The sequence below is a fragment of the Manduca sexta genome, chromosome 28, assembly GCF_014839805.1.
Source record: "Manduca sexta isolate Smith_Timp_Sample1 chromosome 28, JHU_Msex_v1.0, whole genome shotgun sequence".
NCBI classification, from domain to species: domain Eukaryota; kingdom Metazoa; phylum Arthropoda; class Insecta; order Lepidoptera; family Sphingidae; genus Manduca; species Manduca sexta.
The window spans coordinates 4,578,791-4,603,863 of NC_051142.1; the positions used below are offsets into that span (position 1 = coordinate 4,578,791).

The window sequence follows — 25,073 nt, forward strand, 5'->3', positions numbered from 1 at the left end:
ATAAATTAATGTTACTGTGCCTAGTTGAAAGAATATATACATATTATTATAAATTACCAAATATTTATTTACACTTACACCTGCTGTTGTTATGAATGATATTATTCTTGCAGGAATTAGCATGGCTAGCATGTGGTCTACGATTAGACACTCGTCTATGTAACGGTACGGACGCCGCGCGCTGGGCGTGGTTCAAGCGTTACTGTCTGTGCGTGCGCTCCGCTGAAGCTCTCATACGTCGAGTACCTATGCCGGTTCCATTCTTAGCAGATGTTAGGAAAAGGCTTACGGATTTGGGAGTGTACAACAATGAAGAGACGGGAAGTGACGCACAGTACCCCTGGGAGGACAACACCAAGTTCACTAAGCAGCACGATGAACAGTTGTTGCATTGGGTTAACAAGTAAGTATCGACTTTTTACTATCGAAAATCTATGACTTATATTGACAGTATTCTATGTTTGCTAAAGTTTAAATGGAAAAGATATACCAATTTAAGACTGATGTGGATTAAAATTAAAAACATATATTAATATATAAAAAGGTAGCTCAGTCATAACTTATTTATCGATATTCAATGCACCTCCCAGACGGCCAGAGGATTGGTGCGGGTGGTGGGGCAGTAGCTCGCGCGGGTGCGCGGTGTACGGCTGGGGACACAACCACCGCGGCCAGCTCGGCGGCGTGGAGGGCGCGAAGGTGCGCACGCCGACTCCCTGCCACGCGCTGGCCACGCTCAACCCCGTGCAACTGGTGGGCGGTGAACAGACTCTGTTCGCAGTCACGCCTGATGGGAAGGTGTTTGCTACCGGTAAGACTTACGATTACAAAATAAAAATTAATTATCATATAAGTATAAACTTTTATGACATTTCAAAACAAGTCTTATGTCTTTAAAATCCAGCGTTGTATTACATATGATTCTTCTGGCATAATCTGGCATAATCTTCCGCTCCTAAAAAAGGATTAAATTAGGTGAGGAAGATTTTTAAACACCTATCACAAAGCTTTTTAATAAGGTAATTATTGAAACTGTGCTGAGTAGAACAGGTCGAGTTTTGAGATATGTCCTAGATCCTAATACATTTTGCAATTACTTGGCGATAGGTTACGGCGCAGGAGGTCGCCTGGGCATAGGCGGCATCGACTCTGTCTCTCAACCTACATTGTTGGCATCCATTCAACACGTGTTTATAACGAAGGTAATTTTTTATTCAAGTCCACGATATTTAAAGTTTTATCAATATTGCATTTTATATCCTACTCATGTAAGAACGTAAAAAATGTTGACTACCCTCTTAACATTCGTTATAAACTGCATGTATATATAGGTATAACATGTCTGTTGACAGGTGGCTTGCAATTCAGGCGGTAAACACTGTTTGGCGCTCTCCGTCGACGGAGATGTGTACAGCTGGGGCGAAGGCGAGGACGGCAAGCTCGGTCATGGTAATCGAGTGTGAGTAGCCTACGAGTAACCGCAAATACAATTGTAGCAGCAGTGCCTTGTATCGCTAACTGGTCCTAATTAATTATAACTAAAATACACAATATAAAAAATAAAACTGACATTTATTTATAAGGTGTTTAATCTACAATACAATTAAATGTATTACTAATAACTATTTGAAGTGTTTATCGATAAATCCCAACTCTATAATTTAGCGTTTATTTACAGGAGTTACGATCGTCCGAAGCTTATAACAGCACTGTCGGGGCTGGAAGTGGTAGCTATAGCGTGCGGCGGCGCTCACTCGGCGTGTCTCACCGCGCGCGGGCGCATCTACACGTGGGGGAAGGGCAGGTACGGGAGGCTTGGCCATGGAGACTCTGAGGACCAACTGGTGCCTAAACTGGTGAGTTTTACACAATTCTAATCATTTACGTGGACTGAGAGAAAGTTCTGTTAACATACGATCTGCGGGTTGGATTACCCATATGTGTCAATGGGGTAGATTTTATTTAGATGGGTTCGAAGATGATACAAAATGAAATTAGTTATTTCATCCGCTGTACAGTATGCCTCTTATTGTATATTTTTTTATTTAAGTCCGCAAAACTAGGCACAATTTTACAAATTTCTTATATTAAGGCGATACCTCAAGGTCCATTGTCATACATTTTGTTTCACCTTTAATCTGGGTAACTAAACAAGTATTGGCAAGTAAAGAATTTAAATTCACGTCTAGTTAGTGATTAGTTCTCGCAGTTGAAAGAAAAATGTAAAAATAATTAATCATGGATATTTCGGCCTTTAAAATTTCGTCATATTAAATTTTAAAGGCTGAAATATCCATGATTATTAATTATTTTTACATTTTTCTTTCAACTGCGAGAACTAATCACTAACTAGACGTGAATTTAAATTCTTTACTTGCCAATACTTGTTTAGTTACCCAGATTAAAGGTGAAACAAAATGTATGAAAATGGACCTTGAGGTATCGCCTTAAGTACATGTGACCAACGGTAAGATTGAACTCAAGAAGACGTGAACACCACATGCGTAGAGGCTTTACAATCAACATCGTAATGATTGCAACTGTATTTCCTTCGAAAAATAATACACTTGTCTTATTTATAAATATTTTTTTATGAATAACCTACAACAAAAATAACCCAAGTTTTCAAATGTTAAAAAAAAACCGTAATTTTAATAAAGGTGGAAGCTTTGACCACGTATCGTGTGATTGACGTGGCGTGCGGGTCGGGCGACGCGCAAACGCTCTGCATCACCGACGACGACAACGTCTGGTCATGGGGAGACGGCGACTATGGGAAACTGGGTAAATATAACATGTAATGTTACTTCGTAGGGGGCGATTTGTTTGTAACTTTTATTTACATAAGTGACTTACGCAAGTTCTTTAGGAATAATTTAGTAATGTAAATATGTTTTTTATTTACTTATGTAGTAACAGACGTAACTACCTTGACTAACAGGTTACGTACAATTTACGTAAGTGACTTCCTTAAGTAAAGCTTTCAAATTTAACGTTCGCCTTACAAGTATATAGCCACGATACACAAATAATTAAAATAAATCCAGGTCGAGGTGGATCAGAAGGCTGCAAGCTGCCGATGAGGATCGATTGCTTAAAAGGGTTACGCGTTATCAAGGTGGAATGTGGATCGCAATTCTCTGTCGCTTTATGTCAATGCGGGAGCGTTTACACTTGGTATGTTCTATTATTGTAGAATTATTGATTTTTTTATTATACTGCTACATTGATATTATATTGTATTTTAATGATCATCATCATCTCAGCCACAGGAAGTCCACTGCTGAACATAGGCCTCCCCCCCAAGGATCTCCACGTCGACCTGTTGGATATTCGATACTCCTATATTAATATTATGTTGTATTTTTAGGGGTAAAGGTGACTATCATAGACTAGGTCATGGCAGCTATGAACATGTAAGACGTCCTATGCGAGTCACGGGAATGCAAGGAAAGATGATTGTTTCGATTGCAACGGGTAAGTGATAAAACTAACGGAAATTGCAGATTTTTTTTACGAGAAATGTACATTGGCAAAACACTATTTATGCTGTTATGTATGAGGACATAATGTTGCAAATTGTAAATCATGTTTATTTGTAGGAAGTCTTCATTGCGTCGCATGTACTGATACAGGCGAGGTATACACATGGGGTGACAATGACGAAGGACAATTGGGTGATGGCACTACACTAGCTGCGCAGAGACCAAGGCTTCTTTTAGCTTTACAGGTTCGAGAGATTATTAAGTAAAAAACGAACATTCCTTTATTTTTTCGATTGGAATAGGATTTTAATCTGTGTGTAATTTAAATACAATACAATAATCCCAATACTTATCAATCGATAATTTCATAGTGTGTTGGTTCAGAATCTTAAAGATTTATCGTGCTAGGTTCAAATCACGTATAATCTGCCCTATGTACAATCTCTAGCATGGAAAATAATATAATGGCTTCCTTACACGTTAGCCAACGTGTGAGTGCCTATGCTTGGCTAACGTGTGAACACAACGGCCATCATTCAGCCAAGATCCTTTGATGTGTGTTGTGAGACCGACAAAAAGTGGATGCCGCGTCGACATGTTTGTCACACTTACACACTTTAATATTCATCAAGTGACATATAAGCCTTTTTTTTACAAGTTGTCCGTATGGCTATATCTATAGTAGGCACAACCATAAGTACATACAACGGTCAAGGTAGAGGAGCTATACAACGTATTGTTTGTGATGCAGGGCAAGCGCGTGACGAAGGTGGCGTGCGGCAGCGCGCACACCGTGGCGCTGTGCGTGGAGGCGCCGCGCGCGCCGCGCCCGCCGCCCGCGCCGCCGCTCGAGTGCCATCTGCTGCGGGACCTCACGCCGCAACTCATCTGCAATAGACTGGTCAGCTACCACCGATGTATTGTCACACTTTGTCCTGACACTGAATATTATGGGACAAATTATTTAAGCTTACCTAGTACTGGAATTAAAGGGATACTGATTCAATTAGGTTTTTCGCAAGGGACGCCCATGTGTCTGGTCGACCCGAAGCTTACGGAATATCACATGGAGTAATAAATTAACCATACACTGATGTTATCTTTACAGGTGCTGTTACATCAGTTTTCCGAACTTATTTGCCCCAATCTTCCGTTACTGATTCTCGATGGACCATTGGATCAGTTGAGGACGCTTTTATTCTACAGTGTGAAAGAAGCCGCATTTAGAAAAGTAAGTTGAACCGTTCAAATGCATTATAATATCAGCCCTGTATTATATACTTGCCCACTGCTGAGCACGGGGCTCCTCTACTACTGAGAGGGATTAGGCCTTAGTCCACCACGCTGGCCTAGTGCGGATTGGTAGACTTCACACACCTTCGAAATTCCTATAGAGAACTTCTCAGATGTGCAGGTTTCCTCACGATGTTTTCCTTCACCGTTAAAGCGAACGATAAATTCACAAAGAATACACACATGATTTTTTAAAGTCAGAGGTTTGTCCCCCTGGGATTTGAACCTGCGGACATTCATCTTGGCAGACCGTTCCACACCCAACTAGGCTATCGCCGCATCAAATGCATTATAGTTCTATAACATTTATTTTCCTACGATATATTTTTTGTATTGGTGCACCTATGGCCAAATTATCAGATGACTTGTTCGTTTTCCCCTCTACTGTAAATTGTTTGTCAGGCGGTAATGGCGACGATGGTCCGCGAGCGGCAGCACGGGCCCGTGGTGGAGCTGTCGCGCGTGGCGGCGCGGCGGTCGCGGCGCGGCGGCGCGGGGCTGGCGGGCCCGGCCGGCATGCGCTCCGTGTTCGGGCAGATGGTGGCGCGCCTGCCCACGCTCACGCAGGACGCGCTCGCTCTGCCGCACCGAGTGTGGAAGGTCAAGTTCGTTGGTGAGTTTTTGTATAGGTCATTATTAGTATTGACATGGGCTAAAAAAAAGTTCGAAAATACTACATTGTCTCCGTAGGTTCTAAATTTTAATTTATTGATTGTAATTAATGCAAATGTAATATTATTGAACATTAGTTGTTGGTGCAGCAAAACCGGTATAAACGTAGTGTTGTTTTCTGCTCGTAAGGCGAGAGCGTGGACGACTGCGGCGGTGGTTACAGCGAGAGTATAGCGGAGATGTGCGAAGAGCTGCAGAACGGATCCTTGCCTCTACTCATGGCGACGCCCAACGGACGAGGCGACGCCGGCGCATCTCGCGACGCGTTCCTCCTCAACCCAACTGCCAACACACCGCTGCATCTGAACTGTTTCAGATTCCTCGGTAAGTACTTATGGACTTTCAATAAACGATCCCGATCGCATCTTCACGCATAATGACCCGACTATTTTACGGGCTAATTGCGGAAAAAGGAGCCCACAACTAATACCAATAGCCAATCGCATCGAAAATTTACCAAGCGGAATAAAGTTTGTGTGACATGTTAACTTGTATTATTTTGATTGGTTTAATTTCGGGATGGATTCGAATGTAGCGTTTGGGGTCTTTCATGGGTTTACGGACGAATAAAGGTGATAAAATCCTGCTGTAAACGGTATCATTTTAGGTGTATTAATGGGCATCGCGATCCGTACCGGGTCTCCTCTCTCACTGTCGTTGGCTGAGGGCGTGTGGCGTCAGTTAGCCGGACAACCTCTCAGACCACAAGACTTGGCTGAAGTAGATAAAGATTTCCTACCGGCGTTGCTGTGCATTCGTGATATGACGCCTCACAATAAGGTAAATTTATGATCTACTCAATATCGTATGTAACATGTGAATCAATTGTCTAGAATTTTAACAAAAAAATAAAATAATATTTGAATTATAATTAATACTTTTATTCTAGATTTGCCAATATATATTTTTTCGTAGATATAAATCTGTAATAGTAATTTAACAATGTATATATTATAGTAATTTTTATATTAAAATACATATAACAGGAACTGCAGAACCTAGAGCTTCCATTCTCCATTCCGTCAGCCGCCGGCCATGAAGTCCCTCTCTCTACTCGGCATAAGAGAGTGACTCCAGATAACAAGGATGAATATGTGCAATTAGCTCTCCACTACAGGTCAGTAGACTATATTACGGTGGGATATTTTATTTACAAGAAGCCCTGTTCTATTTCGAATGTGATAGAACAAAAGATTATAGATCGATAGTCGAAACAATACAAAGAAATAAGGTATTGAAATTTGTCACAGACTGCACGAGTTCGACGAGCAAGTGCGTGCGGTGCGCGACGGCATGTCGCGCGTCATCCCCGCGCCGCTGCTCGCGCTGTTCAACGCCGCCGAGCTCGAGGCGCTCGTGTGCGGCTCGCCCGACATACCCGTGCACACGCTGCGCGCCTCCGCCACTTACAAAGGTACGCTGCACTGCACCGTCTGTCGTAACACATTTTGTATGTACAGTATGACGCAACAGCATTGCACTGCGCTCATATCACGCCAGTGTATATTTTTTCCGCTAATGTCGAAGTGAATTTTCGCTACATCCTAGTAAACGTTATGTTTATAATTTTGAAGGAATTGAACCAAACGCTCCCCTGGTGCAATGGTTCTGGGAAGTGATGGAGGAGCTGTCGGGCAGCGAGCGCGCGCTGTTCCTGCGCTTCGTGTGGGGTCGCACGCGTCTTCCGCGCGCCCCGCAGGATCCCAGGCAGAGGGACTTTGTCCTACAGGTGCATGCGTCATAAAAGTAGAAATGCATAAATTTATACAGCTTACATCGACGTTAAAGAAGATAGCGAAGGTTATTAGTTCAGATGCGACGAATAAATTTATTGTTATTTCACAGGTTCTGGACAAGTACCAGCCTCCAGACCACTTCTTGCCGGAGAGTTACACATGCTTTTTCCTTTTGAAGATGCCACGGTACTCGTGCAAGACGGTGTTACGAGAGAAATTGAGGTAATCAAAGTTACACCAACAAACCATCAAACGGTTTAAGCACACTCTGTCCCGTGACCATGAATGCTGAAAAGTCTTCAAAACGTAGGGAGAAAATAATATTGTCTTTAATTTCAACGTCTAAGCACATTATCTTCGGAACTGACAGTTACACTTAATTATAATTAAAACTGTCGAATGAATATTAATAGTAAGTAACGTTATAGGTACGCGATTCACTTCTGCAAGAGCATAGACACGGACGAGTACGCGCGCGTGGCCCTAAGCGCTGCGGAGCGCGTGTCGTCCGAGGAATCGGACTCGGACGGCGACGCCGCACCCGCGCCGCCCGCGCATGCGCACCCGCCGCCGCTCTACTCGCTCACCAGGGCGCCCACTTGGTTGTAAACACTACCACATACCATGCTAAATATAACATTTATTTTCAGACAGAATATTTCATCCGATTTTTGTTATTTTAAGACAGTATTATGTCGATAAAATTGCACATTCGGATTTTACGGACCAATTTTATTTGTACGTCAGGTTTTATCAGTTATTTCTCGAAATTGTTTACAAATGGAAACAAGTCACTAGCTGTAGCGTCGATACTTCGCTTAATAATGGAGTTTGCGATATGTCGTTAGAATTGTATTTTATTATAATATTCGAATTGATCCGCAATAAAAATAATTCGAATACTCTCATTATGTACTCATTGTAATATTGAATGATATTTATTCTTACTAATAATGTATCGGTATTTGTTGATTCGGAACGGGTTTTAGGAGATAGAACTTCCTTATATTGTTCTGTCAATATAAGTTAATGTTACTGGTAAAGGTAAAGCTTGAATTCAATTATAGCATTCCATCCATAGCGCTAGACATTTTGCTCGAACAATTTTATATTATAAATCTTAAGTATACTGTCGGTGTTTGATGTTTCTCGATTAAGACACATACAACGAGGCGATACTGCCACATTCCACTAATGATCGCAAATGTAATGAATTGCATGATTGCTTAATTTGAATACGAGTACCATTTTCCATAAAATTTTATTACAAATTATTTTACATACATTGGAAAAGTTATGAAAATAACTGCAAGAATCAGGATAAAAAAGGATCAAATATGTTACTATTTATTTTTATCTATTTCGTTTTCGTTTTCTCGAGTAAATCTTTTTTACTCTTCTTGAAACCTATTTTTATCTATTAATAAGATAATTATTTAGATTTCAATTTTATATTATTAATTTCATTATTTCTACCTTTCTACCTTTGTCTTGTTTGTACCTTTGTGCTATGGATGTAAGGTAATTTAGACTTGAGGCTTGCGTTTTCAGCTGTGATGTAACTAAGCATACTATGAACGAGTGGAGATACAGTAGGAGCTAGTCATTGTTGCACGTTATGTAGACTCTTATACGTATTTATTCATAACTCATAAACTTCGTATATTGAATACTTGCTTATTTTTATACTCGAGCGAACTAAGCCGTGATCTGGAACTATATTATTTAGAGTTGTGAAGTTTTAGTGCGACAGTCCTTCAATAAAATCAATTAGAACTTAAATCCTATAGTTATTAACTTTAGCTAGTATTAACGTCTCAGTATCCTATTCTTCAGACAGTGATGGTGCAAACGTGCAACTCTTAATCATATCATGTATTTTATTAAAGGACTGTCGAGATAAGTGCATTGATTTAAAAACCCAAGATACAAATTTTAAAGCACTTGTAGTACAAGACTTATGGCTTAAATACTTTGTGAAGTTATAGTCTAGGAAGTTGCAATTATAATAATTGATTTTTTAAATATGCGACTTTAAAATTGTATAGTAACAGTGATCCAAATAGACACAGTTTATGGTGCATTTTTCGAGTTGCTAAATAATTGATCTTGGGTTTTATGAATATCAATGTTTAAGTGCTATTTATTATGTATCAGATGTATGCCATGTGTTACTTTTTATAACGAAAATACGTTAAAGATCTTGAGTTGTGACATAAAAGAGTGAAACAAGTGGTTATTCATTTACGAAAACGCTCACGTAGTATTCTAAAGATTTAAATGAGTCATAGTTCTGACATTACTGACCACTAGTATAAACTTGATCATCCGTCCACCAAATAGGGGCCAGGGTGGAGGCGGCTCTAAATTCCATCTCTCTAGGCTATATACACAGCTCAATATTATACGTCATTCGTACAAAGCTCATCGAGAAATGTCATGGATGTTGATTATTCATTTATTTCACCGAGTTTCACGTAAATCGATATAGGACCGTATTATCAAGGATATAAGTCAGAGGGCAATCAAAGTATTAAAATTATTACTAGTGCATTCATCTATATTATGTTAACACAGGATGAGCGTTAGGTATATTTTCAAACTTGTCAGTCTTCTGCCAGTCAGATACGTGAGCAATGCATAGTAATGTAATACTAGTATTTTCGTTACAAAAATACATTCGGTAGGAAGTAAGTATTTATTGATGCATAATAGTATTTACATTATTCTATGATTATATTTTCACGCTATAGTCGCTTTGCTAGTATTACTAGTGTATGGCATTTGGTGCTAGTGCTTTCACGATTATAATACGTTTTTGTTCTGAGGTGAATTAGAATGCACAAACAAATTCCCATTATTTATGTATCAATAATTCTCTTTTGTTCATATTAGTAAAATTCATACTCTACCTTTGTGACTGACTTGACACAATCTTAATATTTTGATCATTGTATTATGTACCAGTGTTTCTATTAAAATTATTTCCATGTGTGATGATATTTCATCTACACGGTTATTAGCTGTAATTGAATATGATTTATTGTGTTGTATTTATATCCATTATTTAATTTGTATCAAGGCTATGTCAATAAAATATCTGAATTAATTTTCATGTCATATTGACTATGTAGAAATATTATCTTCCATTTTTTTGGAAACATGACTTATTCCTATTAACAAAGTATACAACCAAAATCAGCACATTTTTATAATTTTCAATTAATAGATATTATTGTTGATATTACACCAAAGTGTTTATTTTAAGATAAAAAGTTTTCATTTTTTCTGTGTAAAAGATCTGAATGATGTAAACCTATTATTTATTTGATCTGTCCATTTAAAATGTTTATCATTTATAAGTATATAATTCTGAATAAAAGTATTTATTGCAAACAATTTTTACTTTCTACTTGCTTTCTCCTCATATGATTAAATTATTCACATAATAATTATAATTCGATTATTGTCGAGTCGCTAAAAGTTAAACAATATGCAACCATTCAAAATTATATCATGTACAACATAAAAAAAATTATGCCTACTCAGTAAAAAAAAGTAACACAAAAGTCCCACAAGAGGACTCCCACATCTCTTTGGTATTGGTTGGTCTTTTATGTTATAACATAAGTAAAAAAATATGTTAAAAATGCCTTATGCATTATATTTAACATATTTTTTTAATTCTTTATAAGGTAATGTAGTTAATAAAAAAAAAATATCTTTCACATGATTTTATATAATCACTAAATAACTTATTTGCTGTAAATTAAAGTAACCATGATGCTTTTCTCAAATATTGTCTATTACTTCTTGGATTTCGGTTTAAGTGTGAAGTATAGGATCATTGCACCGAAGAACGCATAGGTTGCCTTGGCTGTCTGAAAATGAGAAAAAAAAAATTTGAAAACAGGTTATTTTATATATCAATCAAGTATAAAAATATAAATTAAAATTTTCTTTTCCAATCAATGGTCGATTCAGCAGATCATTTAACTTGTAAATGCCGGCACATACTAATAATGAAACATTATATCAGTATTAATAGATCTATTTTTATCTTAGCAATGACTAAAACAGATGCAACTGCAAATAAATGCTAGCAATTTACGTTCATAAAAGTTAATTATTACACCTTTACATCTCACAAAACCTCAAGAAATATAAAACTGAGCTAAGTTTATTGTAAAATGTACCTATTCCTGAAGAATGTTTTTAAAAAAATCTACACTTTATAATTGTTTCCTCAGGGAAAATTCTATTACCGCTACCAAGCCTCAAGAGTGACTGATTTACTATACAGCAATAAGCCTTCTAGAATAATAGTCAAAAATATCAGGCGATTGCTGGGCTGTATCTCTAATGCAATAGACCCAGCCTTCACCATCATACCAGCTAAACCCATTTGCTGGCTTTTACGGCTCAGCATATTAGGGCTGTCTGCAGCTTCTGGCAATGTGCCTAGTCGACCAATACAAACATTACTATGAAATTACACCAGAGGATGAATTTGTGGTTAAAACCTTTTATCCATGCCACACATATTTTATTATTTTTATTAATACAGATATAATTTTTAAAAAAATTTGGTTAGAGATTCCTACTCTTCTAAAGAGATGCGACAAAATAGTGCCTAAATTAAACTTGTTTGAACCCGAATGCTTGAATCTCGGGAAAGCTCTTAAACGTTCTTAGTCTTTCTTCTTTAGGAATTCAAAAACATAACATGTTTTTTTAATGGCATGCAAAATGTAGTATACTTATCTTCTTGAGATCATAACCTCTTAGTATCTAACTGTGAGTGATTAGAAATATAATGTGTACTTACGTTTGCTCTGCCTCTGTTTGTGTGGCTGTTGAAGTATTTGGACAGCCCCTTGAACTGGGATTCATCGACAGAGTCTCCGGCCATTCTGGAATATAAATTCACGCAGTATATTATTATCTTACTTGTCGGGTGCAGAATTTGTGACAATTTATCGTTTAAAATTTAAACAGAGATGTAAAAAAATTGTATTTGCTTAAAAAAATAAAAAATCTACCTGATAGGAAATAAATTGATCCTTATGTAATGCGAGCAGAAATCAGAATTGTGATCTTCGAGAAGACGGAACTCGGCGTTTACACGACTCACTATGACGGCAGGATAGCTTGTCGAATTACTTATTAGAGCGAAAAAGACAACATGCAATACATGCTACATAATATCTACGTCCGATGTTTTAAAAAAATATGCACATTACGTACGTCGTATGTATGGAGTTGTATGTCAATCGTAACGTTTTATTATTTTTTTAGTAAATACCTACATAATATGAATAATTTTATTAATTTTCATAATGATATACTCACCAAAGCCATTAGAAATATTTAGAATTATTTGTGGTGTTTTGATTTCGGTTTCGCTTTGAAAAACTTGTGGTATATGTAATACAACGCGACAACAGACATGGTGACTTTTGCCGTCTGCGAAAAAGAGAAAAAAAAATTCGTGATGCTCTCAAAATATACTTACAAGTTTATTGGAAATTTGGAATATTTTTAAATGCAGCGAGTAGGTAAGTATTTCGTACCCAGTAACCGTAACTGGTTATATATTCTTTGTTCGTACCAGGGCCGTAGGGGGGGGGGTCATTGTGGGGCAATGCCCTACCTTAATAATTAACAAAATTGTACATTACTATTCAATGAAAATATATGGAGCAGCGGGTTTTTTATTTTACTATTTGGAAGTTGGTCCCATATTAAGAATTATTCGTATAGATGGGTGAAATAACTCTCTTTCAAGATTTATGGGAATTTTGTTATAATCTGTATATTACCTTAACAATTACCTAAGTATTAAACTTTTTTTTTGCTCACGTTCACGAGTCAAGGAAACCAAAAATCGATTGAGCAGATCAGATTTAGTAACATTTTTATTTCCGCCCTGCTTGTAATAACAGCTGCCCTACCTTAAATTTAAGTCTAGCTACGAACCTGGTTCGTACCTAGCAATGATTTCAGTAGTGAGGGTAGATAGTAATTTTAACTACTTAAGTACTAAGTACAAAAATAAAGTAACTTGGAAGGTATATTAGGGCCTATTAATTATAATTTGAACCATATTGAAAGTATTTGCATGTTATTCCTTTTTCGTAGGAAGTTAGGTAAGTACCTTCATCATCACTAATTGCTGCAACAATGAAAGTCTTTTACTACGGCTCTTGCCTTAGAATTTGCTCTATTTATATTATATATATATACCTACATACCATGCCACATTCATTAAGGAGGTGCCTCCAGCAAAACGGCGCCGTAAACATATTTTTAGAAGCTATCTAATCGGCATTTATAATATACACGCATACACACAGACTCATGACTTTTATCCCCGAAGGGGTGGGCACAGGCGCAATTAGTGCACCCATTTTCTGCCATATGTATTGCGCAGTTTCATACTGAGTAGAAAAATTCAATACCACTTTGCCTGACCTGGGTCGAACCCGAGACTTCGGCACTGCAGTCGGAGCATAATACAACTACGCCAACGGGGCAGTGCATAATACTTAAAGGAAAAAAAACATCATATAGAGATATGACGTTATATTTAAGAGACAATGTGGTCCTCTTCACTTTGGTTATTTCCAAATTTTTATATAATATGGATATTGTTTCGCCGGACTGGACCATAATTTTTTATATAAGTACTTAATATGGATATTGTTTTCGGACTCCGTGTATCGCCTAAATACACGTCATTGCAACCAACACTATTAGATGAACAATTTAAAACATTTTGGTGCTTAGTTTAATATTTTCAAAAAGATCTAAAATTGGTTTTTATTGCAATTAATCGCATATCTTTATATTGTTCCCGTCCGTAACTCTGCGCCGTAAATGTATGGAACGAATGCCCTAGGCAATTTTTATAGGGTGGCGTCTTTAATTGTAGCGATCAGGTGCGACAGCTGGGCACTGGTAGAGGTATACCACTCATATACTGACAGTCCCAAGTCCCAAGTCAACACAAATAAGCACCTAATATAGAGTTTGTTGGATAAAATTGAATGTACCTACTTATCGCCGATAGTAGATCATACCAAAATGTTTAGAATTTGACATTACTTACGTTAGCTCTGCCTCGATTTGTTTGGCTATTGAAATATCTGCTTAGTCCTTTCAAACTGGGGTCATCTTCAACTCCATGACCTGCCATTATGTCGTTATTGTAAAATTTGTTTTCGAAATATGGTATTATTGCATATCCACACGAGTTGTGTAACAAAAATTGGGAAAAATGTGTAATTGGCATTTTATGTGTGTTTTTTTAAATACTGTTTAGGCCAGTAGTATTTTCTTATTACCTACATTAAACCTTTTTCGTATGACCTGTTGCCTGTGGCCTGACTTAATGTAGTTACGAATTGTTTCTTTTTTTTGGAATATTTGTATTAACTACATCGCCATCAGGTAATTACTTTTTTATAAGAACATTTTTTATTTTTAATAGGAGAAAATGTTATTGCTCACGTTTTGTTCATCATAATAGCGATATTTGCATCAAAGTTTGTTCAACCGTTTCTAGTTACATTGCTTAGCATACATTGTGACAGGCCGGTGCGGAGCGAATTTGCAATTTGCGTGAATAAAAAAAAAGGGATAACTGCTGTATATTTTACAAGTCAATAATTTAACTACTTATACAATATACCGGCCCAGTAAAAAAACACCAACTAGAGGCATGTTTCATGAGTTGTAGACTTTTGGATGGTTGGCAGAGGGGAGGATAAGAATTAAAATAAATAAAATTCAGAGGAGCTTTTAGAATTTTTCCAATTTATATTAAGGTAATATTTCTTATAAAACGAATCACAAAAGTACTTATGAATTAAGCATGTTTTAACATTAATTTAATTGATTAGGGATTTCTACAATTTGATCAGTCACAAATCACAATATTATTATGTCTTTGGGCAAAATATTTGTCATGATGGTTAAAAATAGAAATGGTATAAGCATACATAAGGTATAACTATATATAATATAATAATAATTTTAAAATTAATTTCATTATTGTAATTAAATTACATGACTATACAATTTGTAAGTGTATTTATTCAATGAGTAGTATTCATTATTCAATTTTAGTTAGAAAATTCATCTTGGTGTTGCCAGCATGGAAATATTTTTTTAAAAACTGTAAATCAAGTATATAAATTTCAGCCTGATAATATCTCCATGATCATTTAAAAAAATTAAGTAAGTACATAAAAGTTAATAATTATTTAACTGTACTTAATAATACAGTCACTTGACACTTAAAATAACATCCCAAACCTGTTGGAATTCAAACTACTTAACTTATTTAATTGATGGACTAGTATTCAAATACAATGAGATACATCAACACAATACCATCCAACCATTACATATCAAAAATATATCTATTAAAATATGCAATATCAAAATATATATTTTTGAATTAAGTAATATTAATTTGTAATAGAGCAATACAAATCTCATCTAGTTAAGTATACATTTAAGCATGTTTTAGATTCCTTGTGAATCCTCTTCATAAGTATATATATTTAAAAAAAATCACACACTCTTCATAGATATTCTCCTCATTTCACAGAGAAAGATCACAGCTATGTTAGGACCACATTGAAAATTGCACTATAGGGACCTTACATTATCACTTGGCCTCACAGGCTTAGTCCATAGAGAGCTAGTATTTCTACATTAACATATCTTCCTCCCAATCTTCTTTCTCTCTCTCAGATATGGACACTGTAGGCCGCGTAATCTGCTTCAGCTCGTCATGTGTCCGTGCTGGTATTGGGTTATCACTGAGATCAACATATTCGAGGGCACGCGATCTGGCTAACCGGTCGACGTCTACTTCTGTAAATGTAAATAGACAAAACTGTAATACTGGAATATGTGACTATTTTAAAAGTACCATATTATACATATATAGGTATTAAATAGTTATTTTAAGTTACAACACAGTTTCAGTATAGCATAAATATTAAAAAATCACACTGTTAGACAGTATCAGCAACTCTGCTTTAAAGTACACATTAGATCATTTTTTAATCAGTGTATTATTTTAATATCTATAACTAAACTATTCTAAATGCTATAAAATTTCTCTTAAGTGTAATTTTTTTTTAAAGGTAGTTCTTTAAGAACATTATCATTCAAATGTAATAAGTAAATTTAAATGTTATTGTCATAACATATGAACCCAGGAATCCCATAGCTTTGGCACTGAACTAGAATTCTATCAAATAGGGATGCCAGAAATTTTACTTCAAAATAATTTATGTCACCAACTGTCTGCTTATGACAGTCAAATAGTAACAATGCTAAACAAATAAACTGGTTGCATAATAATGTCAATCATTATAAGGCTTCAAGCATGGGTGATTTAAAATTAATCAAGTATTCAGACTATGGAAATTCTAATGTCAACCATTTAAATATTGTTGAATCTTTTGGCTATAGTCCATGAAAATGCGTAGTGTCAATCTGTTAATACATTAGATTTTTACTTTTTATTGATAAATGGCATCACCATACAACTGTTAAGCATTATTAGTGAATGTAAGTTTTAACCTACAAGTTGCAGGAAGTCTATAAAGTTACATTAAATTACCTGTTATACATATATTATTACAAAAATTCAAGTACCAATAATTTGATTGTGGTGGGCTAGCAATGTGTGCAGGCTGGGGCACTGGAACGTGATGTGTGGAAGGGCAACAAATGTGTTGTGTGAAATGTCCAGCCTCTGCAGACATGCCAGTGTGCACAGCTCATCTGGCAGTCTCGCCATTTGGTTATTTGATAGGTTTAAATCTGAAAAAAATGAAATAATCAACAGTCAAGTGATGTATAATTTTTTTCTTATAATAGTTATATAGGTAAAAAAAGTATTGCATATGAACAATACCTGTAATTAAACTAAATTTAACTGCAAACTTTGGTGGTATCTTAGTGATAACATTTCCACTGAGATCACAGCTCTTCAGTTCTGTGTGTCGCATCAAGTGGTATACTGCATCAGGTACTTGCATCAGCTGACACTCTGACAAGTCTGAAAAAAGAGAAAGTGTAATATTAATTAAAAAGTTAAAATATTAACTTTCTATTTAAATCTGTCTAGGTACTAAATGACTAATTAGGTATCTATCTATTGCATCAGAATGATGAAATAGTTAACAATACAAGACAAGAAGCCCTTGAAGCGTTTCTGTCATAATTAAAATAGACCATTATTCATGTATTTAAAATAGATGTAAAGCCTATAAAAATTTAGTTATAAAATAGCTTTTGCACATCAATAAAATTACAATAAATCTAGCAGTTTGGTCAGAATTATTTGGTATACAGAAAATTGACTGTATTTTTAGTTGAAAGGCTTTTATACTATCTAGGCTCTAATTCTTATAAGTCATGAGTATAAGAATAGTAGAGCTATCGTTACGTCATCGAGCATATCTATGACCACAATATCTAAGTAATATGAAAGGACAGTACCTAACACCTGGGTCTCCTGTGCATCCTCACATCTCAGAATAACACGTGTCACAGCCAAGGCCATTATTTATATTTTTTTATAGTTCACGTTCCCGTATTTCAGAAAGTCGCACACCGCACTGGATCACGAAAGCGTAACATGTAATTCTAGTTATTTATAAACATGTAAAATCTATCGGAGTTACAGTTCTCACATTCGAATACTGTGTGGGTGTATAGGGATTTCACTAGTAATAAAATACCAAATTATAATCTTAAAGTCCACCAATTATTCAGGTTCAAATTTGTTATAAATTTCATATAAATTGATTTCCAGTAGTGTTGTTATAGTGTTCTTTTCTGTTTAATCATAGTTTAAAGCACCGAAGATCCTAAACGTCAGTGTTTGACATTTAGCAATTTTATTTTGACATTGACTTACAGCTGTTATTTTGTTTCATTACAAAATATTATGTCGATAAAGAAATTGCAACTTTCTGACCTGTGAAATATAAAAGGACAAGAAATTTTTTAAGTCAATTGAAAAATATTTCTTTTAGCTGATATTTGAAATCGTAGATCCTAGAAACGCTTATGTATTACGCACATGCATGCACTACAAAGGGGCAACTAGTGCACACACTTTTCGCTACTTATATTGTGTATTCCATTTCTATACCATGATTTTTGGAGGTCGATCCTTTTATTACAAATATTAGATATTTTTAAACGAAGATTTTTTGTAATATTTATCTGACCTTATAGCCTTAATATTGATACAATGAATCATAAGTAACTTTACAAGGAAGTGTATTTAACGATTTCTCTACCAGGCTGTACGCTACTTATGGAATAAATTAGTTTAGTAAGGTCAACATGTGTGCTCTAGGCTTGTCGTTCTGCATCGTATAATGCATTATTCTCACAGTTGATGTTCTTACATTATGTATTTTGGTAGATGCAATCCTTATTTCTGTGACCTAACTTATGCACGTAATATTTTGAATTTGTCAGTACAGTTCTTTGTTACAAGAGTTGTTCGTTTCGAGAATAGGTACTATAGGTACTTTTTGGTTGTTCCATTTAAAGTAGGGTACTTATTTTAATGCTTATCGAGAAAACATATTTTACAACTTATAGTATTTAATTTGCGCTGTCCATGTTTATTACGTTTAAGTCCCTATTAAAAGGATATATTGATAACTCATTGTGTCAGATAAAAAAATAATTTAAGCATAGATATGCGCCCGTTAAATACGGAATAGATCCATGTGCGTGCGCCTTCCGCGTGTTAGCGCATTCATTGTGGTTATTCTCGTCTTCCGGGAGTCTATATGGATGTAGTTAACAATGAGAATAGTTACTTATAGAAAGTTTTTACAGCTACTTGAACCGTGCTCGATGTCTGACATGCATCAAATATTGCTTTTATGTGTTACCTATTTATTGCAATATTTATTTATCTTAAGCGTGGCAGTTAGATTATGATACCTACTTATATCGATAACATACATAGACAAAAATGCAATTTCGCACCTCTTGTCCCATCGTCTTGGACCAAAAGTCTTAGTCTAAAGCGATTCCAGGGTGAATTTTGATTTATTAACGCACAACATACTTAGTTGTCCGACGAGGTATCGAACCTAGAAACTTATACTTAACCACGCACCGTGCCAAGCAATAAGAAACCATTTCGTGATTTCACACTATTCCTAATATTTAAATGCGTAACCTTGTACAAAAATGTACGAAGAACTAGGTGACACAATTGTAAGAAACGACAATTTAATGCCATTCAAGAATATGGAACTGATTTACGGTTCGTTTTGTGAAGATCTAACAACTTATCATACGAACTGCGTAAAAGATTATACAACTCCAAAATAAGAATCTATTATTAGAAATTGCGCCTTAGTCCAATCCTGATGTTGCCTCTTCAAGACCAAACATTGTTAAGCAAAACAATTCATTAAAACCGTTTTGATTTATTTTACTAAAAATACCAATATAGCACCCTACTGTAGCAGTTTATCTACTCTGATAGATCTATGAGAACCTGTATGATAAGATTCACGGGTTAGGCGATTGATATCCAGTTTAAAAAGTATTATTTGAATTCAGTAATCATTAAGATTTTTTGTATTATTTTATTTTAATAATAATAACACAAAAAATATCGTTGAAAATAAATATCGTTATAATACCACCTATTAGTGAAAACTTGAGCGAGTGTACACTACTAACTGACTTTTATCGTGTTGCTGATACTACTACTGACGAAAATTACAAAACAAGATTTTAACATAAATTATTTCATGGACTCATTACCAGGCTCATTATTCGATTGTAACACCTAATTTATTACTTTCAATAAATAAATACACGTATTGCACTTGTGATATATCGGCATATAACATTGCATAAAGCGATTGTATATCATACATAAGGAATTAATTAAACACATGAAATTAATCCGCGTAACAAAGGCCAGACTGCTCCAGCTCGGATTGGCCTCGGTGCGTTTCACAATTTTTACACGATATCTTCGTTTACGAAAAACGAATGCAACACACAGCGCTCATTTAAACCTGGCTTAGTTACGTAAAGTCATATTTCGCGTAATTACTCATACGATGTTTCGAATCGTTATTACACAGTATATAAGGTGCATTTCTCACGATCATTATGTATGATGGATTGCAAGCAATGTGACTCTTACGGTTCCTCATTAGTGTCCTCGAATTGCGATAGGCATAATACGACGTAATGGTGTGATAAAAAGTAAACCCAGTGGAAAGTTGTGACAAGTTGAAAATTTACCTAATTACGAGGGAAAGCTGAGATAATGTCAGTCACTGCGTACTCTTTTGTTGGACGCTTTGTGTAGACCAGGCACTTACACTGAGGCTGCTCATTTTATTTGATGTTATATAATCAGTTATCATGGTCATTGGTCAGTCGTTGTATTCGGTTTATTACATATTTATATATACGCAACATTTTTGCGAACCAAACAACTCTAGGTAGCGTCATAGTCAGTATATCTTTGAATAGTAGTTTTTAGTTTAGTTTTATTTTAGACTATCTCCATATATTCATCTGTATGCTTGACTCCGAGAATTAATCCAAATACTCGATGATTTATTTGTTATTAGTTTGATTTTTTATTTGTTAATGCGTTGAAATCTTTTATTATATCGTCGCCTTTTCCATCACTAATTACGGCTACCCTAAAGTTATAATTTTTAGATTAAAAAAATTTAAAAAGTTAATTAATTAAAATAAATCCTTGCTTTTTTTAGAAAAAAATATAAAAAGTTACTTATAGCTGCTTCTAAACTCTCCTACTTCTTAGATATTTGATCTTACTAAATATCAGTTATCCGGGACGTCATAAGTCATTAATTGCATATTGTGAAAACACATTTAATATTCTATCATAGGGAAATTTCTCAATACATTTATGTAAAACTGGCGTAGTCGTTGTCGTCATAAATGTTACCTAAGGCATTCGTGCTATATTCCGTGTTGCAAATAATATGCATTTAAATGATATAATACTCTCGGATATTCGTAGTAGAAGTTAAGAAACTCTAATTACTTTTTAATTTAATGTTTCTATAGCTGTTTCCTAATGATTACATCATTTATTTGGTATGATTCCAATCGCGTATTAAATAAAAGATTCATTGATATTATGATTACCTAATGTTGACTATTGATATTAAGTATGGTTTATTTTCAGAGGTTAAACCATGAATTCAGAATTTTATATAAACAAAAATTTTATTCTAATGTCTATGGCACAGCCGCAAGAACACAAAAAACTAATACGAGGGGATTCTTTGATTGATTGTTTAATAAATTAAACTACATATAAGTATCTTGATATTAACTGTACTTTTTCTAACATTTTATGTTACTTGAATCATATGGTTGGCATTATAGGTGCAAACCAAGCGTGAACTGAGGCCACAATTATAATGCATCGATGTAATTAATGTTTCCTGTGGGGATGATTTAACGTTATTAGTTCATGTTGTTTTAACTAATGCAGAATTAAACTTTACGTTCTGGTAAATAGTAGGAATTTGTACAACTTTGCTTACGCATTTATAATCGATGATATGAAAGCGTTAAAGTTGTTGTTAAAATTATCTGTTTCATACCGATTTGTTCAACACACTATCCTTAAGTACTTAATTCGGTTTAGACTCTATTAAATATATCTAATATGTAGTTATAATTGCACGGAGAATTTTAATGTGTAACATGTGGCGAAAAGATCGATAGATATTTTGGTTGGTAGAGCCTAGACTTATTTCTACAGTAAATAAGATTAACAAATATACCTCTTCCAATTCCTCTAAGGCAAGAAGAACCATCTTTATGTATGAAAAAGTGTCTAAACGTTACGATCGCATACGGTAGTAAGTGGGTCAATTTTAAAAATAGCGTCAAAAGTGATTTTAAAGTAAAAAGTATCTATATTATATAAAATGTGATTTTTATATAATATAGATATTAATATTATATAAAATTATAATTTGCATACTGACTGTGGTATATTAAAATTAAAATTTGGAATAACTAGTCCATAAACTAAAATTACTTCTAATATAGCAGACCCATTGTTATGCTTTTTAAACGGAGCCCTATACTCTGCTCATAGTTATGTTTTTTATAATTCTCAGACACCTGGTCAATGCTCATGGCACTTGGCAGTTTGCCATGATTATTTCATTGCAAAATCACTATATTGTGTATTTATTATAATCTAAAACGTAGATATTATAAAAAAAATAACATTTGTATTTATTTTCTCATTTTCATTTCGGAATTTTGAGTCGACTTAAGTATGTTTTTTATGTCCAAAAACTTACATAAATTATGACAAAAGAAAATAAAACTGAACCGATTAGATATTACAAACATAATGTATGAAAAGGTCTGCGTAAAAAATATTTTTATCAATAAAACTTACGATCAACCACTCATCGATAACGATTTCTATTTGTAAACAATGACGCTTTGTTCATCATTATCATTAACATAAATGTGCGAATTGTAGAGTAGTTTATACCTATATACTTACTAAGAAACTTTTCGATCTTTATGCAATAGGTACGTATGTGTACTACATGGCGGGTTATGACAGTTTATTATATGTGCACCTTACGCCATTCGAAGTACCTATGCTTTTAAAATAAATTTGGCCAAATCATTCTATTTTTTATTTCTTGACTTTTTAAGTCATTTTTAAAATAATACATCAATATAATTTTAGACCAAATTAAAGACGTGCTGAATTTTAACGAGTTTTTAAGTTGTTTATCAATTAAATCAAAGTTCATCAGTCTGTAGGTCAGCATTACCAAACTCGTTTATTGGTCACGGCCATCGTACGTTCATTGACAAATCAAATATCTCTAGGCTCCACATTCATCTTAATTGAAAGTGTTTAGAACCAAATTATGGCTGAAATATATTATATCCGTATAACATATAAAACAATCGTATAATAATAAAATATTCCATGGTATGAAAAAATTATAATATAATATTTTTTAACTAAGATACTTAAGATTTTTTTAAATCCTGTTTGTTCTTACATAGATGTAAGTTATTTTACGGCATTTATAAAGTATTATGATATAGTACGAGTAGCGACCTCTTCCAAATGGCCTTAGGAAGGTATGGTTTTATAATACCCTTCATTTTGTTGTATATTGACAAAGAATTTTATAAAACGTATTTTCTTATACCTATTTGTAAAGGACGGTAAATATAATCTCTACAACAAAGAAATATATTAGTTTCGATGTTGAAGTGTTGAAATTAAAAATAAAATGTAAAGAAGTTATTATGAAAAATATACGAGTCATTTATAATTATATACGTTTATTTATTTTATGTAGAGCGAACTCTACATGACTCAACTACTGTGGTTGTGCAAGTTTACACACATATTGTACTGGGAATGTATATAAAATTATTTATTGTGTTAAATCTCAACCAAATAGCGTTATGTTCCAAGTAATAATAGGTCAAGCAGCTGTTTGAGAAATAAGGGGTTGCGGGTTCGATAACCGTCACCGGAAAAATGTTCGAGCAGTCCCATTTGCGGAAGCTGTAGTTTATTGTCATTATAAATTATAGCAGTTACTCTAAAGGTAGGTCAAGGACTTTACAATACATAATACTGTCCTTTATCGTTTATTTAATTATTACAATTAAATAAATACATCCTCATTTTAATCTGATAGATGATCTAGTTTTGTTTAAAGTTCACCTACTGTCTTGTTATTTTATCAAAACAACGCAATATCGATGATAAGATTAAAAACAAACCTGTTGTTCGTGTATCTGCGAAGTAATTATAGTGTTTAGAATACTATTAGCTTTGCGAATGCAATTAGGTTTTTGGTATAGGTCAATAAAATATTACTCATGCATTTTTTGTACGATACCCAGTTATTAGATTTAATTTGTGTTATATGAGTTAAAAGGCGAATATTAATTAATGATAAAGATTGTAGGAGCTGCTTAACATTTAAATTTGCGTTGCAAATGTGATTAATTACTTTTATTGCTCGCGAATTGTGATGATACTGTGTTTTGAAATATAATTAACAAATTTGTGATTATGTAGACGTACCGAGTTGACTGTTCTCTTGCGCGTCTTCACAGCGTCCCACGACCCTGATAATGGCCCGGCCAGCCAACCGCGCGCAGATCATCATCGCCGGCGCCCGAGGATCATGCTCCTCGGCCTCAGCCGGCAGGCGCGCACCACCATCGTATTCCGCAGGGGGCCTCATCACTGCACTTGATTATCAATAGTCACTGCACAACTCCTCAGTCCTAGAGGTCACTGCTAACAATAATCTTTCACGGGAAAGAATCGCGTATCATCTGCCACCGCAGCTAAACGCAATGCGCCTGGGTCCACGGCAGCACTCTGGTAAAATTCGAGCGCCGCGTCCGCAGCCAGCCTTTATATCGTTGGCACAACAAAGAAGCGTGGTGAGCGAGCGGGGCGGCAACAACAACAATTGTCCGTCTCGCTCGCACTGTCTGCTGCGCAGTTGACGCAAGTTGGCCGCCAGCGGAAACACGCGGAAAATATTGTTGGATATAAAGACAGACCAGTCATGGATCCTGTCGCAAACTAATTAATAACTTCCATGATACAATAAACAATTCAGATATTCCGTTTTTGCTTGACTGCCTATGTGGTGGCCTTATGATTCAGATGGGCATTGTGATGTTCGGAAGTTCGTTATCAGACTGGCTTTGTTCGTCTTTACATACTTAATTGCCAGTTGAATACATGTGTATTGAACAGCAATCAGCTGAATGTGAAAGGCTTGGTCGGATA

General features: G+C 35.1%; 2 protein-coding genes across 3 annotated transcripts in view; one reads left to right on the plus strand and one right to left on the minus strand.

The window, feature by feature from the left end:
- Nucleotides 1–10,577, plus strand: part of LOC115453099 (probable E3 ubiquitin-protein ligase HERC2) — a 51,039-nt gene extending 40,462 nt beyond the window's left edge. The window contains 19 exon segments of the mRNA XM_037444225.1: nucleotides 114–403; nucleotides 591–811; nucleotides 1,108–1,202; nucleotides 1,353–1,459; nucleotides 1,679–1,856; nucleotides 2,661–2,784; nucleotides 3,048–3,177; nucleotides 3,371–3,477; nucleotides 3,603–3,730; nucleotides 4,237–4,386; nucleotides 4,594–4,716; nucleotides 5,181–5,391; nucleotides 5,580–5,774; nucleotides 6,058–6,230; nucleotides 6,437–6,567; nucleotides 6,701–6,864; nucleotides 7,025–7,179; nucleotides 7,296–7,408; nucleotides 7,615–10,577. Of these exon segments, the coding sequence (XP_037300122.1) occupies nucleotides 114–403; nucleotides 591–811; nucleotides 1,108–1,202; nucleotides 1,353–1,459; nucleotides 1,679–1,856; nucleotides 2,661–2,784; nucleotides 3,048–3,177; nucleotides 3,371–3,477; nucleotides 3,603–3,730; nucleotides 4,237–4,386; nucleotides 4,594–4,716; nucleotides 5,181–5,391; nucleotides 5,580–5,774; nucleotides 6,058–6,230; nucleotides 6,437–6,567; nucleotides 6,701–6,864; nucleotides 7,025–7,179; nucleotides 7,296–7,408; nucleotides 7,615–7,795 (2,976 nt within the window). The 3' untranslated portion in view covers nucleotides 7,796–10,577.
- A 4,406-nt stretch (nucleotides 10,578–14,983) lies between these two features.
- Nucleotides 14,984–24,675, minus strand: LOC115453098 (leucine-rich repeat-containing protein 40). 2 transcript variants are annotated; one of them, XM_030181740.2, is made up of 4 exons: nucleotides 24,351–24,675; nucleotides 17,127–17,270; nucleotides 16,865–17,032; nucleotides 14,984–16,072 (listed from the first exon to the last, which is right to left on the minus strand). In XM_030181740.2, exons 1-4 carry the CDS (start codon nucleotides 24,511–24,513, stop codon nucleotides 15,906–15,908), a joined length of 642 nt encoding a protein of 213 aa, XP_030037600.1. In that variant the 5' UTR covers nucleotides 24,514–24,675; the 3' UTR covers nucleotides 14,984–15,905. The 2 variants fall into 2 exon arrangements, with proteins under 2 accessions (XP_030037600.1, XP_037300121.1); XM_037444224.1 differs by lacking the exon at nucleotides 24,351–24,675 and adding an exon at nucleotides 17,714–18,098.
- Between the last annotated feature and the right edge of the window lie 398 nt (nucleotides 24,676–25,073).

Coding starts and splice junctions, on each gene's coding strand:
- LOC115453098 (XM_030181740.2), bottom strand. CDS start 24,513: ATGAGGCCCCCTGCGGAATACGATGGTGGTGCGCGCCTGCCGGCTGAG. Junction 17,271..24,350: donor GCAAGAGAACAGTCAACTCG/GTACGTCTACAT, acceptor CTCTTTTTTCAG/ACTTGTCAGAGTGTCAGCTG. Junction 16,073..16,864: donor CCACCACAATCAAATTATTG/GTACTTGAATTT, acceptor TTACATTTACAG/AAGTAGACGTCGACCGGTTA.